An 18,593-nucleotide genomic window follows, 5' to 3' on the forward strand; every position below is an offset into this window, starting at 1 on the left:
TAAGGCGGTTTTTAAGTTAGTCTGTTTTAACACAAACACAAACGTGCACGTTTTAAAACAAATAACCGGGAGACCTCTTCAACTGCGGCATGCCTGTGTGATGAAATAGCAACGAGAGAGCGAGAGGGAGAGAGAAAGCGAGAGAGAGCGAGCGCGCGAGCATCCTCTGCGCCCGCCGGACGTTGGTTCAGACTCTCCAAGGAGGCTGCGATGGAGACAGGATGAAACTGACGGGGTGTTTTTCGGAGGAAAGTACCCCTGGGGTATCATTACCTGGCGGCTTTCCGGGGTGTATCATTCCTAGAAACGTTTATTTAAGAAGAAAAATGGAGTGTATTTCAATTTTCTCAACGCCGGAGGATTATGGACCATTACAATAACGACCGCCGGTGTGACGGTTTGGATAACTGCCTCTTCACTCTGTTTTTCTTCGTCGTCGTTTCCTCTTGTTTACTCTTGCTAACACATTTTCTACGCATACGTGTCAAACATTTTTCTTTCAAAATGTTGAATTTAGCGCTCCCTCGACGTGAGGGCTATTCGTGGCACGTCATTTTTTGTTTCTGGACATTAGGGTGTAAGATGTAAAAACCTGTGGACGGACACCCGCTTCGTAGACAGTATGATACAATATTTTGACATAACCGTTATTTTCTGTGTTACGCTCTATTGCGCATGCCTAGTGGTAGATATAGAACGCTGCCCGACGCCACTTCACTCCGTCCTGGCCGTGATGTAGGAGCAAAAGTGAAGGGAGCGGAGGACTAAATAATGCGTTGGCAAAGTGACAGCGTGGCAACCAAAGGATTTGACTTTAGATCCTTCACAAAATAGATTGTGGCCATAAACTGAAGAATGTCAGGGACACCAAATGCAGAGGCTGAAGGAGTAGTCTCCAAAGTACAAGTGAAAAAGGAGATCAAGACAATCGTGGAGAATTTGGAAACCATCCTGGGAGACCTCAAGGATGTAGCCAAAGAGCTCAAAGAGGTAAACACCACTGCTTTGAAGCACACGTGTAATGTTATTTCTAGATGCTCTTTCCATGTCAGTGAAGACTTTGGAGGCTGACGTCCACCTCACTGGGGCCTGGAAAAGGCAATGACAGCACACACAAACATACAGACATGCACCTCCCCCCTGCCCACTAATGTAAGTGATCATTATCTCCAACATGGGAGACATTTGGCACAGGAGGATGTGGGGTGTGAAATGACAGGACAGTCTCTTCACCCTGACTCACTCAGGCTTCAATGAAAGTGAGAAAAACGTAATCACGATTAATATTTCATGGGCAAGTTGGTTCAACCAGGAAGGCACTTTTGCATCGCATTTCATCATCTTAATGCTGACTGTTGTTTGCTTGGAATTAATAGAACAGTTGTCTTTCCTATTCACTTTTCATCTCTCTCAATCTCTAGTGGTGGCTCGCTCTTTATCTTCATCTGTCTTTGTCTTTCACCACATGTCTGTATTTATCACAGCCAATCATCTTCATCCGTTCTTTATCTCTTGTTGTCTGCTGGCTTTCCCCTTCTCTTCACTGAATCCTTAAGATCAAAACTCTCAGAGCTGTCAGATTCAAATCTCAGTGATGCTGAGACAAGAGTGTTGAATGGGAATCAGGGGGAATCTCTGAAGGATTCAGGGATTATATGGAGATACTTAATGCTTTTTTTTTTATTTGCAGCCAGTTGTTTCTCCTCTGTGCAGGGACATCTTTTTCATCAGATTCTTTCACAGCATGTTGCAGTGCTTGTTTAAAATCAGTGTTTCCTCTCATGCCAATCACGGAGTCCCATGCTGCCACCTCAGTTGTACCAGCCTGCAGTCCTATCTGTTTTTATGTTTACATTCCTGTAGCAGCCACACGCCAAGCATTTGACCCGCTGTGCTCAACCTGTCCCCCAAACATGACAGGCTGCCCTGCTAATAAAACCCTATTGCTTTCAGCGTCTGGGTCTTACATTATGGATGGGTTGTCGACACAGCATCTGTCTTCTTCTGCCTCTCTGCTTTCTTTTCACAGATTTTGCTTAACTTGATCTGAATTAGACCCCCTTTGTGTTTTACATCCATTTACAGTGTCTCACAGGGTGCAGCAGAGATAAATGAGGACATGAAGGAAGTGCAATCTGTTTATTGTGATTTTCCACGATGTGCCCTCTTTCTTTTTTTTCCCAGGAAGTTGTGTAGAGGATGCATTTTTCTGACAATGCACACACTAAGCACATACCTCGAGGGGGTGCCGCTATCAAAGCCAGCGTTCGGGGTATAATCCATTTGAAATGCAGTTATCTGTTATAACTCACAGACAGGGCTGGAACCAAGCCTGGCTGTGAGGAGTGACCCTACCCAGATGCTTGGCACAGACACTGTCGCTGCCTGGCCTACAGCAGAGGCTGCACACTGGGATACTGATATTACCTCTTATGTGTGTGTGTGTCCCAGCAAATTATCCATTTAAAGACAGGACGGTGAGTTTAGCGCCACTGCTTTTTCTGCCCCTGCCTCCTGTCCTTCTCAATCACTCCTTCCTGCTCTCTGTTTCCCTCCGCACCACTCTCGTCATTTCTTCCTTTTCTCCAGCTACTGTTTGGACATGCATTTTAGACCCTTGGATATTAGATGTGGGGTTTTACAGCAGGCTAATGTGCTAGATACTTGATGAGGGATCCAGTAGTGCTCAGATAAGCATTACTGATTCAGAAAATGAACATGAGAACATTGTCATATCATGATTATTTCATAAAGGCTGTAAAGTGAAATACATTAACTCTCATTTCTGGTGACTTCTTCCCACTGTTATTTTAAAATGTTTTTCAGCTCAGATAAGATGGACTTAGGCATGCTCAGCTCGACTTTTATCAGACATTCTTTGGGCTCACTGAGTGCTGGATCCTCTGTAGTCAGACAGCTAGTAATAAAATGTCCAACTGCACTTCAATTCTGGGCATGAAGGCAGTAATAACTCCACCCTGGGAAGAGAACCTTCTCCAAAGGGAATGTTTTTGGATAGGTCTCTGAAAATGGCTCAAGTACATGGATGTTTTATTTGTTATTTCCCAGCAGAGAAAGTTAGATCCATATCTGTTCTGTTTGTTGAATTCCCTATACTATTAAATCCCCGTTTGCTTGCTGCAACTTTTATTTTCTATGTGAAATCTAAACTATTTGAGCTGTTGTTTCAGCACTGCAGACATAAATATATGCTGGAGTAACTTTTTCTATTGATGTGTTTTGTTGTTGTTCCCTTGTTGGTCTTAGTTCGGTGAATTAAAATGGGTGAATAATACATTGAATGCAGGTAAGCTGTTCCCAGTTTATATTTTTTACTCCTCTTTATTGGAGAGAACACAAAAGTACAGTACATAGTCTTTGTACCCTCTCAGCTGGTGCTGCTTTTCCCTTACAACTACTCACAGTCTTGTTTATTGCCTTTAAAGTGGCAAAAAAAACAAATTCCTGCTCCAAAGGTTCTTTAATATCTCCCCATGCAAGCTGTGAAAACAAATTTCCTCTTGGATGACAAAGGGACTATCTTTGGGTCTAGATATCATCTCAAAATCCTGAGACAGAGTCTCATATTCAACTCCACTGCACCAAGCAAAGCTTCTCTGCTATTTTCTCTTCAATACAATTTTATTAATATCAATTTTATGACCCGCACTGAGCTGTATTCGCAAATGACCTTACAGTTCAAGTTTGCAGATTCATTCAAAAATTAAACTAGGTTTTTTTTTTGGGTCATTGCTTTCCCCAAAATATTCACATTGCTGTGTCACAGTGTGTTTCTTATGCTCCGTCTCCTCTTCCACCCTAGAACACTTGGTAAATTATTGCACTACTGCAGCTGATTGTGTTTTCTTCTTAATGAGGTGTTTCTTACAGAGTTGATTTGATTTCTTTTCTTTTCTTCGGCTCATTTTAGAATATCTTCTCTGTCATACCAGGGATGCTTTTGTGAATTTCATTCATGCCATGATGAATTGTTTCTTGCTCTGTTGTGAAGAACTATGACACCACTGACAGGAGAAACCTTCTCCCTCGTAGCAGTCATTTCAATGTCATATTAATCACCATCTGTTTGCTGAGTTGTTCTTGACTTTTGCCGTATTTGTATGATTCCTCTTGATCTCTGACTCTCACTTTCAGTTGGGTATAACAAGCATCTGTGCTGATCTCAGAAGAAAATTGACAGTCTTGATTTTCATATCCTCCTTTTTTTCTATTTGTTCAACCCTTACATTTTATTTATCTGCTGTCTTAATTGCAGAGGGTGTACTGTTCATTAATTCCTGACATTGGTTTGGTGACATCCCTGACAGTTTGGCTTACAGGATATGGCTGGTTTCCTTCCTTGTAGTATATCACTTAAATCAGAGTCTGGCAGGCTCATGGGAGTCTGGCAGGCTCATGGGTGTTCCCGTAAATTTTTGTAATATTTCCTCCCTCGTGTAGTTGTCATAGAGATATCTCAGTTAACCTTAAATCTCAATAATCCAACTCTTAAATCAAAGTGTGTCTTCCCTTAACTGTACAAAATGAAGTCCTCAGTTCATCCAATATACAGTATAATCCAATATAATAATATGAGCTTTGTGAGACAAAGACATCAGTTCCTATCAAGAAGTGATTTTCACTTCTCTTTTTGCCCTCTAAGTTTCAGTCGAGGTCATTGTTCTTGTCTCAGTCACCTGGTGCCATAGTTTTTTCATTACCTGACATAGTTGTAGCTGGCATTTCTCCCCCTCTTGGCAGATTGTTTATTATTCTTGACCTCCTCTGTCACAGTGACATTTTCTCCTCTTGTCTCCAGGTTGTTCATGACATCGACACACTGACTGGTGACCTGCAGCTGGAGGAAGACGGATTGACAGACAGCTCCAAAACGGACACTCTCAACTCCAGCTCGAGCTCCACCACCACCACTACCACCGCCTCCAGCCTGGAGAAGATGAAGCTCTTCCCTGATGACTGCATCTTCAAAGCACCTGCACCCATCGCCCCTGCCCCTGTCCACCCTCCTGCAGTCCTGACTGTACTCAAGAAACCCCACCCCCCACTACCGCCACCCAGACTTACCCCGCTAAAGGCCGAGGAACACAACATTAAAAATCTGCCTCATCCAACGTTAGTGTTATCAGGGAATATATCCAAGGCTGCCGGGTCTGTAATAAGGAATGGTGGCATTTTTCCGTTGAAACCAAACAGGGATTTATTTTCCTCCACGCCATGTTTCATTTCTAATGATGGAATCTCTGAGTCGGGTCTTGTCCCTACATTACCGAGACCCATGCCTCTTTTACGCCATGAAAAGAACAAATGCCCTAAGGCTACCGGCAGGGAGTCTCGTGAAAGGGAGCGTGTACGTTTTAGTGAGAAGGTCCAGTACCACGGGTACTGCCCAGACTGTGACCTCCAGTATGACGTGGATGACACAGAACTTCACATACAGGCCGAGCTGAATGACTTTAGGCTCAGTCCAGTACATTGCTGCTCTTCTTCCCCTCCTCCTCCCACTCATGCTCATCATGAACTCATGTTGGAAAACGGCGGCCTCCCAATGAGCCACAGTTTCCCGCCGACAACGAACACTCCACCACCTTGTGTGCCTCCCCACCCGCCTTCCCTAAAGCCCCAGAAAACAATCCTTCGCAAATCAACCACTACCACGGTTTGACGCTGAACCACCTGTTCCATCCGACTTAAACATTTTTGAATCATTCATAGTGTTTTCTACTTTATGAGTGCTTTCTACTCCAGTTGAACTTTGGATTATCCAAATAGAGAGGAAGAGCTGGAAAATAGGAAACAAAGAGATGGATAAAATGATTGGAGCAGAGACAAAGCCATCGCCATGGGCACTGAGATGTACACAGGAAGATCAGGAAGAAGCGGTGAGTGTTTATTCATGTATCAATGTGGTTGTGATGGGGAAAGGGTTGAAGAAGTAGAGCAATTTCATGTGCAATTTCAGCTGACACATATCTGTGAGTAAGTGTTGATACAAGTTTGTTTATGTACTGGGTGCATGCTTGTGTTTATATTTGTGGGAGACTAAGTAGGCGTATGTGTTCTAAATGTGATGTAAGTAGGCAGAGGGCACTGACGGAAAAATGTTTGGGGACTTTCAAAAACTTCCAGAGAGACTGCTGACGACACTTAAACTAAATTGTATGTGCCTGCCTTGTAGCTCTTGGTACTAACGAGTTTCAAATTTAGGAAGTTCTTTCAGAGTAGCCTCTAATTTATTCATGTCCTTCTGGATGAAACAAGAAAACCCGCTTCCCTCGGATTTCATCAAAAGCCCTAAAGATCTTCCCGTACACCGACACCTACATCTGCAAAAGTAACTCTCCAACACTCACATTTGCATGAATAAAGTCACTGCAGACACATTGTGACATTAATACCTTGTCGAGATGAACAATTAGGGTCAGGGAATTGTCAAGTTGGCTCATATCTTACCTCTTACTACATCAGCTCTTGTCTGTACAAGTCTTATTTTTGCTGACGTGTGAAAGAACAAGAATGAAAAATGAGAGGAGAGTGACACTGTGGAGTAAGGGTAGAAAGGGAGTTTGAAAAAAATGCAAATTGGACAGCAGTTCAAAAATATGCAAGCTCTAATTGAAAGATCTTTTATTTCATTTTCAAAAACAAATAATGTTAACAAAATTAAATTTTTTGTTAACAATTTTAATTTATATGAACCCTCTTTTTCATTTACTGTTATATCAATAAGAGGAAATGGACAGTAAGCTAATCAGTTAGGCTCATAAGTGGCGAGAACCGGGCAGTAAAGGTGTAAGCCTTTATTTCCTTTGGGAATATAAATCAGTGAGATTTCAACCTTCTAAAGATGAGCAGCCAGTATATTTCCGCTTTATTGGCTCATACTAGGAAGCATATTTAATAAAGCCTATTCCCTAAGTGAGTGAGACTGCAAATTTGAAATTCTTCTGAGAGCACCTTTAAAAATGCGTGCCCACAAATCTTTAATTATGCGTGTTTTTGTGCACATGTCTATGTGCGCATAGGTGTGTGTGATAGCACATGTCAGTTTGGCAGACTTGGGGAGACAGCATACCCTGGAGTTAGATGAGAATAGTAGCACCTTCCTTCTAGCTATGCCCTTAATTAGCTGGATTAGACTACCAAAGATAACAGTGCTGCTTCAGATAGCCTTTGTACCAACATTAGCTTTAAAAGAGGAGCTGCTGCTGCTGCTGCTGCTGCTGCTGCTGTACATATTTTCATGATAAAAACATGGAGAGAGAGAACAGAGAAAGGGAGACAGTGGAGGCAGGGAAAGATGGGAAGGGAGAGAAATATAAGGACCTGTGCGGTACGCTGGTACACGTAGAATATATTTACCATCCATCTGTGTTTAGCATTGTTGGAATGAGAGGCTTAGAGGTTCAGGCTGAGAAAATGAGGGTATAAAATAGCACTCACTGATTACTAAATCCAATGCATGACCTCGCTGGCCTTATACATCTAAAATCGGCGTCTGGATTAGGGATCAGCGGATATTCAGCCATGAGAGAAATGAGAGCGAGTGAGAGAGTTGGGGGCACAGATGGAGGGAGAGGGGGACAAGGGGAAGCAGAGAGAGAGAGAGAGGGAACTGTAATGCAGTGGAGGCTGATTTCACTGTATTGTGTTTGTTGCTTCTCAAGGCTGTAAAGGGATGCATGTTTGTCCTCAAGATGATTGCTTTCACTGTGGAACACTCCTGTATTTACTTTGTATTAATGGATCTAAATGAGTCTGGCAGCAGCATGAGCACACACACAGTCTCACTCTCTCTCTCACACTCACAGAAACACAATCAGCCCAAGCAGAGTGGAGTGCAGCCAGTATCATCAATAGAAGCAGCTCATGGGGGCTTTTGCTGCTGTGCACTATTCAATGAACCGAGGAAATTGACACAGTGGACCTGGCATTGTATGATTAAGTGACCATATTGCAAAGTAAAGGCATCCTTATATGCCAGTCTCTTTCCTGAGCATGTTCTCTTATTTCATTTGGAGCTTAGCTTGTGAATTCCCGCCAAGTGTATGGAAAAATAAGGTCAAACATGACCCCCTTTTTATATGTATAAACATCAGAGTCCTCTTCTAGATTAGTGTGTCTGTCTCAAGGCTATTATATCTAAGTAAAAGAAATGATATGACTAAAACTAAAATGTTAAATTCATTTTAGCTGAACTAACCAAAAAACAAGGCTTTAAAAATAAAATACCAATCCCATTTCTACCCCTTAACCCTTCCCGTTAGACCTTTGTCTAACCCTTCCCATTGCCCCTCGCAACAGGGTGGTAATGGGAAGGGGTGAAATCCTTCCCTTAAGAAATGAGACACCACTTGATTTCTGGTCATCATCACTCATTGCTGATCAACAGCTGCATCATCAGTCCATATCGTTCATACTGTGGATCTCTGTGTTGATCTTCTCCATTTATTTATAGTTAGCCCTGGTTTACACGTGTACATACCGAAAATACAATAAACTCCCATCCCAGTGACTAAAGATTCAGTATATATGAGAAAACACAACCTCTGTGCTTTCTATAATCATTATGCCGAAAATATTTTTACATTTATGCACCTCCTTCACTGTCTGTTGTGCAATTTTGCAAGTAAATGCAATGCATGGAGGGAAATTCATCATATCCCTTGGTTTCAAGTGTGGTCCTGGAAAATCTCTGTTTCAAGGGTGATGCACCTCTTGGCTCTTAGAATTGGGATACCCCTTAAACTGACGTAAACGTGCAAAACCAAGGGGTAGGAATAAGATAAGGGCTGAGGGGTAGAAATGGATTCACCCTTAGTCTGTGACAGCAGCATATTGAATAACATTTACACCCAAGCCTGGATGACTAAAACCCTCCCACAATGATCATTTCAGGTCTTAAGTTGTATTTTAACATCAAATTTTTAATACATTTTCAGTTTTTTTTCTGTGCCTGCATTTCTATAATGTAAGATGTTTAACGGGTTGGAGTTGTTAGCCCCACTTCCAACCCCCAACCTGGAGGATCAGGTGCTGCTTTTTGTCTGGCCTCTACTCTAGAAACCTGCCTGGCATGGTTGGACCTACTGAGGGTATAAACCCTCTCTGGTATAGCCTTCAGAGTCACGAAGGCACGCAAGTAACCCCACCACGACAAGATAGCAACACTGGGAGAAGTATGGAATGCAAGTGACCAAGTACTCTGGAGGTCCTTGTCGATGGCCTATACCCCAGTAGGGGTGTCAGGCAAAAGTGAAGTAAGTGTTGAATAAGTAAGAAGTGAAGAGTACTCTTTCTGAATATATGTTCAAAATTGTGTGACTTTTACTTTTCTGGCCTGTGAGAGCTGATAATGTAACAATGAAGCAAATAGTAACAATGTTATGTTTTAATGTTTAATGTTACAAAAAATAAATGTAATAAAAACTAATAACATTAATAACAACAATGATAATTACATGGTTAAAGTCAGCATATATCGACTGTAAAATTTGGCCATAAATCCTAATAAATTAGTAGAGTTTTAGGTTGGACCAACAGACAAATGTGAGACCTTTTTCTTTATTTATCCTCATTCTTTAAACTTTAAAGTGTTTCTTTAAAGAAAAAAAGAATGCTTCTTTTCTCATCCTCAAACCTTTATTTGTGTTCAAAGGACTGAATTTGTAGTTATGTAAAACATATTTAAATATCGGTATCGGCTAAAATGAATCTGTAAATATCGGTATATCAGATATCAGCAAAAATCCAATATTGTGCATCCCTAGTAACAACCTTTTGCACATATTGTAATAACCTACTACATTTTGCATCTGTTATTACATTATGAATCAAGTAAAATATTTTTATTACATTTTCGAGTGGGTCAATCATTTATGGATCAGCATGATAATTGCTTTACAAGAGAGTGTAGTCTGCAGCAAAGCACTCTTTGCAGAGTTTTTACTTTAGGGCTCAAAATGTTAATACAACCCCCCCACCACCCCCCCACCCCGGCCTGTGCGTGTGTGTGTGTGTGTTTGCTCAAGTACGTGTAAACTGATCCCAACAACACAAGATTTTGTGAAATACTATAACAAATTATCATACATCAATACCACATTACAGTTTTAATGAAAAATATCAACAATTCAAAAATTGCAGTTCCACTGTAATGAGGAAGCTTTAATCAGCGAACAGAAAGTAACTGAATTACACCCAGTTGTGTTACTCCCTCATGTTGTGTTTCTCACTGGTGAATCCAACTTGCAAAGCTCCCATCTGCAGAGTCGTGACATAAGCAAGCAGCAACAAGAGGCCGGTGCAATAATGGCGGAAGACATAAGCGTGGATGCTGCTAAAGCACCAGTTTTATCAGAACTTGACGATGTTTCTTCGTTATAAAAGAACAAAGAACAGCATAGAGTTGTTTTCTTTTCAAAAACGACAAAAAATGTGTACTGACATGTCTACAACTGCCATTGTTTGCGGCGTTATGCAGTTCTCTATGGAGTTTACTCCTTCAGTTGGAGCGCAGGCGCGCAGCTTGGTGGCAGCTACGTCGCACGTTTTTTTTTTCAAAGGCTCTGTCCTTTCTGAAACGCTGTGTATGAGAAGTTTACCAGATGGATGTGTGAAACAAATCAAAATATTTCAAGCCTTTATTTCTTGAAATGTTGATGATTATGGCTTACAGATAATGGAAACTCAAAATTCAGTGTCTCAGAAAATTAGAACATGACATAAGATCAATAGAAAAATGATATTTTAAACAGAAACATCAGGCTTCTGAAAAGTATGTTCATTTTTATGCACTCAATACTTGGTTGGGCCTCCTTTTGCATGGATTACTGCATCAAAGTGTGGCATGGAGGCGATCAGCCTGTGGCACTGCTCAGGTGTAATGGAAGCTCAGGTTGCTTAGATAGCGGCCTCAGGTCAGGCCAGTTTGCTGGCCAGTCAAGCACAGCAACACCATGGTCATTGAACCAGCTTTTGGTACCTTTGGCAGTGTGGGCGGTTGCCAAGTCCTGCTGGAAGATGAAATCAGCATCTCCATAAAGCTTGTCAGCAGAAGGAAACATGAAGTGCTCTAAAATGTCCTGGTAGATGGCCGGGTTGACTGTGGACTTCAGAAAACACAGTGGACCAACACCAGCAGATGCCATGGCAGCCCAAATCATCACTGACTGTGGAAACTTCATACTGAACTTCAAGTAACGTGGATTCTGTGCCTCTCCACTCTTCCTCCAGACTCTGGGACCTTGATTTCCAAATGATGTGCAAAATTTACTTTTATCTGAAAAGAGGACTTTGGACCACTGAGCAACAGTCCAGTTCGTTTTCTCCACAGCCTAGGTAAGACGCTTCTGATGTTGTCTCTGGTTCAAGTGTGGCTTGACACGAGGAATGCCACATTTGTACTATTTCACTACTTGTGAAGCTCCCCCAAATTCTTGAATGGATTTTGCTTGACAATCCTCTCAAGGCTGTGGTTCTCCCTTATGCTGGTGCACCTTTTCCTACCACACTTTTTCCTTCCACTCATCTTTCTATGAATATGCTTTAATGCAGCACTCTGTGAACAACCAGCTTCTTTAGCAATGACCTTTTGTGATTTACCCTCCTTGTGGAAGGTGTCAATGAATGTCTTCTGGACATCTGTCAAGTCTGCAGACTTCCCCATGATTGTGTAGCCTACTGACCCAGACTGAGAGACCATTTAAAGGCTCAGGAAACCTTTGCAGGTGTTTGGAGTTAATTAGCTGATTAGGGTGTGACACATGACTTTCCAATATTGAACTTTTTCACCATATTCTAATTTTCTGAGACACTGAATTTTGGGTTTTCATTATCTGTAAGCCATAATCATCAACATTTCAAGAAATAAAGGCTTGAAATATTTCACTCTATGTGTAATGAGTCTATATAATATTTGGGTTCCTGAAATGAGTGACAGAAAATATTGAACTTTTTCATGATATTCAAATTTTTTGAGATGTACCTGTATATACTAGAAATAATACCAACAAGAGCTTGTACAAATTTAAATCTTATTTTTTTATATTTTTGTCCGTTTATTTATTAGGGTATTAAATTTGTAATTCCTGTACATTGAGAGGCAAGTTATTGGGAGTCGAATTGCTTGTTGTGTAAGTATACTTGGCCAATAATTCTGATTCTGTCTTTTACAGCATTTAACCTTAATTTAAAGTAAAAACTATTGAAAGAGTGCTTATAGAGCAGAAAACACTCTACTGTGAATCAATAACCATGATAATCCAGAGATTATTGACTCACTCTATAATGTAATAAAATTGGGGCTGTCAAAAGATTAACATTTTAAACGCGATTTACCTTAGAATATCTGTAGTTACTCAAAATTAATCACACCCTTTTCATTGCATTTTAAAATTCCATTGTTTTGTGGAACTATTTTTAAACTGCTTGTGTGTCATTTTTTAACTTTGCTACTGTCTTAAACCAAGCAGCAATCTCCGGTCCTGGAAAATGAAGCCAATGCAGAAGCGCAAAAAATTGCAATACAGCCAGTGTCCTCTTGAGGCTGGCTGCAGGAACAACGGAGGGCCCATCTGAACACCTGTTTAACAGCCATTTTTTACACGAGATAAACTGGTTTACAGCCTGGTTTGAAAAAACAAACGTGTCTCATTAGCTAATGTCTTCATGTGCTCTTACTGTACAGGGGGTGAATTTTTTTGTACCATAGTGGTTTAGATTATGTTTAAGCAAAACCCCACTGCTCACTGTTTGGTGCGTCTCATTTGATTGACAGATAGCTCGACAGGCAGAAGCTATGTTTCTGTCAGCCAGATGTCTAGCAAGCTGACAGGAAGTCGAGCTAAGTGGGCAGGCCGTTGGGTTGATCCAAAGTTCGGTTGAGCCAGCGATTTCAATATGGGTGCAATTTCAATCCTGCCCTGGATTGGCTTCAAAAGCAGTTTGAATCTGCCTATTGTAAGCAGATGGTTGATGTCACACAGGCTTTGTCCAATTCTTTCTACAGTCTATGTCTTAAACTAGGAGCAACTGACTTCCTGTTAAGATACAGACCTACTTTTATTGGTAGAGCAAAGATTTTAACATGAAATTAACCGTGGAAAAGGAAATTGTTATGGGTTGAAAATTAAATAAGAGAACATTAAAAAGGTTCAAATGACTTGTGGATCGTCCACTGGGATCACGGTAATTTTTTAAAAGTGAGACATCAAGGAGCAGTGGTGGACTTATTTTACGTCACTGCTGGAAGAGGCTGACATACTGTTTCCAAAGTATATTGAAAGGGACAATGATACATGCGATTAATTGCGATTATAAAAATTGGAGCACTAATTGTTTTCCTTGATTAATTGCAATTAACTCGATTAATCTTGGCCAGCCTAAATTTATACACTTTTAGAAGAAAAATGCTTTGCTTGCTTCATAATGTTATAACAGACGCGAAATGTGATAAGTTATTACAATATGTGCAAAAATTGTCACTTTATGCACTCAGCATTTTTTTTTTTTAAAGATTTATTTTTGGCCTCTATTTGATAGGACAGTGGATAGAGTCAGACACAGGGAAGAGAGCGGGGAGAGACATGCAGGAAATAGTGCCACGGGCCGGATTCCAACCTGGGTCGCCTGCGTACATGGCACGCCTTAACCACCCGACTACCAGAATGCCCATGCACTCAGCATTTTAAGTTATCAACCACTTATTTCATTATGAGATATTATTAATTTTTTGTGACATCAGACATTGTTGTTACATTATGAGCTCTTACATAGCCCTCTTGACTCTCACACCTAACAAGTATCACATACAAAACTACTTTTAAAACTAAGCATTTTTTTGCAAAATAAGAACTAAACTAAACTAACAAACCAGCAGTAGAAACTTACTAGAACTTAATGAAAATTAAACATAAAAACTGAAACCTGAAAATGAAAGAAAAATAAATACATCTGAGAAGTCTCAAACTATTATAACCTTGGTCTGTGTCTGTGTTTTATTCTAATTGAAAGTATTTCCTCCCCACTGTAAGACTGATTTTGTAGAGAGCAAAAAACATCTGTCTGATGTGCGCAGGTGATGACTCAGAGCTCAGGACAAAGTGATGATAATAAATGCTTGTGCTCTGTCACAGATAAGAAAGCTCCAAAGGGATCAGATTAGATTTCCTTTTCATCCCTAAATTTTTTTTTTGATTTTACTGACATCAGTGCTTATGTAATTACTTAAATTGCTTGATAGCTGATACATTGCCAGAGCCACACAAATCTTTCTTGATACATTTTGCAAGAAACACGGTTGCAGAAACAAATCTTTTAAACTGTGAAAGATGCTGGAGTTCTTGAATTTTAAATGTCATTCCAGCAGAGACAGCTGTACATGAACTTCAACTTGATCAAGGAAAGTTTGAATTTTAGAAGATTTAGCAGAGCCAGGATCTCACATAGAGGCCCCTCATCATCATCATCATGGCCTTGGTTTTGACTACAACCTTTTTGTCCTTTGCAGCATATCATCCCAATTCTCCCCTGCCAAAGTCTTTCGTCTGCTGTCCTCCCAAACAAAGGCAAATGGCAGTGGAAGTGGTCTTAATTAAACTGTAAAATCTAAAATCTCAGTCGGATCAGACACTGTCAGCTGTAAGTAGTCATATATTGCATATTTCATATTCAATGACACTTTTCTGCCATTACCAAAAAAAGTAATGCATTTCTAGCTTTATTCGTGATTGGAATAGTTGCACTCAAACAATAAATGTCAGGTCCTATCCTGTCACATCCTTCCTAACTTTACATAACAAGGTCACAAAAGTTTAAACTATTAATCAGCTGTCTGAGATATGTGGAGAGGGTGACTTTATGAAAAAACTCTAAAGTGGATGCATTACTAAATTACTTTGACCCGCAGTTAGATGTAGGAGAAATAGTACTGACATTTGCACTGGCTGACAAGATCACATTTTAAAAATTTGCCCCTATTATACGGATACATGGGTCATTGTTTGTTAAATCCGTGACTTGTTATCCGATTGTTCCTGTTACACAGAAACCAGTGCTCCTCTGACCACGGGGTGTAGGAGTTCTTCTCTGTTTTGGTAATGGCTATCTGAGCTCCAGTGCTTCAGGCTGCAGAATAAAGTTGTAATGGGCAGGGAGGAGGTGGATCTTCACCGCCTCCATCATGAGTCAGGACTGACTCAACTGTACTGACCTACTCCCTACAGCTCATAGCTCTAGTTCAGAGCCCACCTCTCTCTCTCTCGCTCTCTCTCTCTCTTTCTCTCTCTCTCTCTCTCTCTCTCCCGCTTAGTGTCTCTGTCCCTCTCCCCCTTATTCGCTCTCTCTCACCCTGTCTTCATTTCTTTCTTCCTCTCCCCTCGGATGTTGCTTAACTCCCACTCGGCAGCAGCTGTATGCATAACAATCTCTCTGCACATGTTTCTCTGTATACATGTGGGTGGGGTGTCTATTAATAAAACATATCTGACACTTTGTACAGTAAACACCTTTGGCAACATTTCCATTTGTATGTTTAATCAATCACTGGCTTTTTTCATTCCACATTTCCAGCATCCATCACTTCTTACCTTTATATCAAAAATGACCTTCTAGAGAAAAAAAATCTACTCCTGGTTGTTGTGCACCTGCTGATGAATGACTCTCTTCAGCTCCTCCACTTAAAGCCTTTTTGTTTACATTTTAACTGACGTCACTAATGCGACACATCATTTCATTAGGCGACCTGCCGCCTCCATAATTAATTTAAATCTCTCCTAGCTGAATGCCTAGATTGATTGATAGTTTATGAATGTAAACCTGTAGTTCTGATTTGTCATCTTATCATAATTCAATAGTCATGTGTGTGCTTCCACTGACTGAATTGTCTTAATCCCATTTTCCAACTTGGCAAGTGTGCAGTGTGCAATAAAACCTTGATAAATGTGTCAGAGTGAAACACACATTTTACCAGTGAATATTAATTAGCTGTTGTTTCTCAGGCTGATTGTTAGTGATGATATTCTGCCAAGTGACACAGTTGTCTATTCACTCATCCTCACTCTGCATGCATCATTTACTTTGATTTTTGTTTGCCTCAATCCACTAACTTTTATTATGATCACGATGATTACATGGAGAGCATTAAACAAAATAAAAGTCAAATAACTGTGGTGTCCCATCACATCTGTAATGGAGATGTTGTATGCTAAGTTCATTAGAATACAAAATAGACATGACCTACATTCTCAAAAATCAGAGCATTCAAAGTAGATCTGGTACTCACTGGGCATGGATACTGGCTCTGTGACTAAGACAAAGTCATGATGTGGGAAAGTGTGTGGGCATGTGTGTGCTTGTCCCTGTCATAATGTGCGTGCATGCTCATACCCATACATTTTAATGTAAAAGTCTAATGTGCATGTGTTTAAATGTGTGTGAGAGTGGAAAAAGGCATGCAGCCATGTGTGTGGGGGAAAAAGCTTGAGATGCTCAGTGAAACTTGGAAGGCTTTTGGGGTGAAGCAAACTTAATCTGAAGATTTCATGCTTGTTTGGAGTTTAAAGTTAGAGGCATCAGCTGCACCTTACTCAGGGAAGGTACACATCTCAACAACAGGATTGAATTTGTACATTAAGAGCCACAGCGACCCAGATGGGGTCTGCTGCTCATTGAGCCACTCCAGACCTGAGTGAAAAGATGACATCTGTTAAAGGAGGGGCTCAAGGCTCTGAGATGCTTTTTAATCCTAAGAGGAAATAGGCTCATACTGTTCAGTCCTTTGTGACTTGTGTGTAAGTGTCTGAGTACTTGTGAGTGTGCAATGATACCTTAAAGTATTGACTGTACTATGACTGCTATTTTTTTCCCTCTATGCATTCAGATATTCAAAGGTATATTTTCTCCCTTTCCTCTGCAGGGCCCAATGAGATACTTGAGATGCGAAGAAAAAAGATGCTTGTTTCATACACCTATCAACCCTGGCTGATCTGAGGGGGAGGACCAAGAGCTGAGGCCAAGCATCAACTTTTTAAATTTTTTACATAAAGTATTAAACACTCTCAGCCACCAGGAGATCATCCAAAAAATATATATTTTGACTTTAAAGCACTGAGCAAACTTCAGGCTGAGTTATGTGCAAGAGCAATGTTACTGTGAAGCTTTTAGTGTAAGAGGAAAAGTGGTTACTGTATGTATGACTTATGGATGTCCAGGTGATATTTTTGTTACATATAAATCATTGAATTGATGATTAGAATGCTGCTGAAACCCTATCATAAAAGTAAAGAGGCGATTTTAGATGAAGAGATGCATGATGGGGTGAAATGATGTCAGCCAGTATTTCATTGATGTCTTTTGCTCTGTGCATACTCAGATGGAAATCAATATCTCCACTCAACCAATGGAATTTGCCTTTTTAAGAACTGTAATTGTTTGTGTCTGCAGAGCATGCCAGCTCTGCCTGGGAGCACCATGCTGCTCTGCTGGGCTGCAGATAAGAAGAAAACAATATATTGTGCAACATGCACAATAACGGTGTATTTTTAGAAAGACTCATGGTTTAAAATGAATGGTGATGTGGTCACTGATCTGTGTCCAGCCATTATCTTCATCATACATCAAAATCTTTGTGCTCAACTGGTGACATGCAAGCTGTGCATTGTTTTTACAATAACATGCAGAGATAGAGTACAGTGGCATTGTTACAGCTTTAATGGGTTCTTGAAGAAGTAATAATTTGCATCAAATTTTCTTTGTATACAAATACACATGTACATGTTTGATATCTATATATTTCCGGCATTTTTCTACAGAGACTTTAACATTTAAAGAGATGATATTTTTGATATTGTGTTGGATGACTGAGGTATTTTGATGAAAGCTGACATTCCTTAGAAGTACTTTGTTTTCAGCAGGGCATAGCAGGATGAGTCAATTATATCGTTAATGGTTGTATGAAAGATAAGTGCGTGAAATATTATCACTTAAGAGGACTGTACAGAATGAGCCATGATGTGAGAAAGAAGCTGTAAGTTAAAGAAGATAAAAGGCGTAAACCAAATACCTAGTTGTGCTTTATTAGACAGGAGGCATGGGCCTGAATGAATACACGACTGACTCTTCACTTTGTCCTGCCATCACTGTGTTTTTCTATGCATTTCTGTGGAGAGGCTGTTTGACAGAGGGTCCAGCATGCAGGTGGCTAATTTCTGCAGGACAGTAAAGAAAAATCCCATTTTATTTCCTCATATAATGTCAGTCATGTTATTTCTGACACCACTACCTGGCAAGTGCTCTGCATTTTATGGCATTGCTTAGGACACTTAATAATTTATTTTAAAAATCTTACAAAATGTTCTAATGTTTTCAAACCCAGAGAAATTAAAATGTGAGACACCAAATTAAAAGAGAGAATATTCATCTATGTAGATGAACACATTTTCATTTTTGGATTAATAAATGGGTAAAAATAAAAATGCACACAGCCTCTCTTCACATTCAGACCAGAGGCATGCCACTTGTAAACTCCACCTCTTTGTTCTCACTGGACACAGAAACTGAAGTCATTAAAAAAAATC

The 18,593-nt window shown here is 40.3% G+C and overlaps 1 protein-coding gene across 2 annotated transcripts; it reads left to right on the plus strand.

The window, feature by feature from the left end:
- Positions 1-249: 249 nt before the first annotated feature.
- prr16 (proline rich 16) lies at positions 250-18,586 on the plus strand. 2 transcript variants are annotated; one of them, XM_041788085.1, is made up of 3 exons: positions 250-990; positions 4,820-5,900; positions 16,934-18,586. In XM_041788085.1, the coding sequence occupies exons 1-2, from the start codon at positions 856-858 to the stop codon at positions 5,681-5,683; spliced, it is 999 nt and encodes a 332-aa protein (XP_041644019.1). In that variant the 5' UTR covers positions 250-855; the 3' UTR covers positions 5,684-5,900; positions 16,934-18,586. The 2 variants fall into 2 exon arrangements, with proteins under 2 accessions (XP_041644019.1, XP_041644020.1); XM_041788086.1 differs by lacking the exon at positions 16,934-18,586 and adding an exon at positions 7,830-7,862.
- The last annotated feature ends 7 nt before the right edge of the window (positions 18,587-18,593 follow it).

Source organism: Cheilinus undulatus, linkage group 5 (assembly GCF_018320785.1).
Source record: "Cheilinus undulatus linkage group 5, ASM1832078v1, whole genome shotgun sequence".
In the NCBI taxonomy this organism is placed as follows: domain Eukaryota; kingdom Metazoa; phylum Chordata; class Actinopteri; order Labriformes; family Labridae; genus Cheilinus; species Cheilinus undulatus.

What these genes read in the sequence shown, in the direction of transcription:
- prr16 (XM_041788085.1), top strand. Translation starts at nt 856, where the DNA reads ATGTCAGGGACACCAAATGCAGAGGCTGAAGGAGTAGTCTCCAAAGTA. An exon ending in TAGCCAAAGAGCTCAAAGAG is followed by an intron (nt 991 to 4,819) that starts GTAAACACCACT and finishes TCTTGTCTCCAG; the next exon opens with GTTGTTCATGACATCGACAC.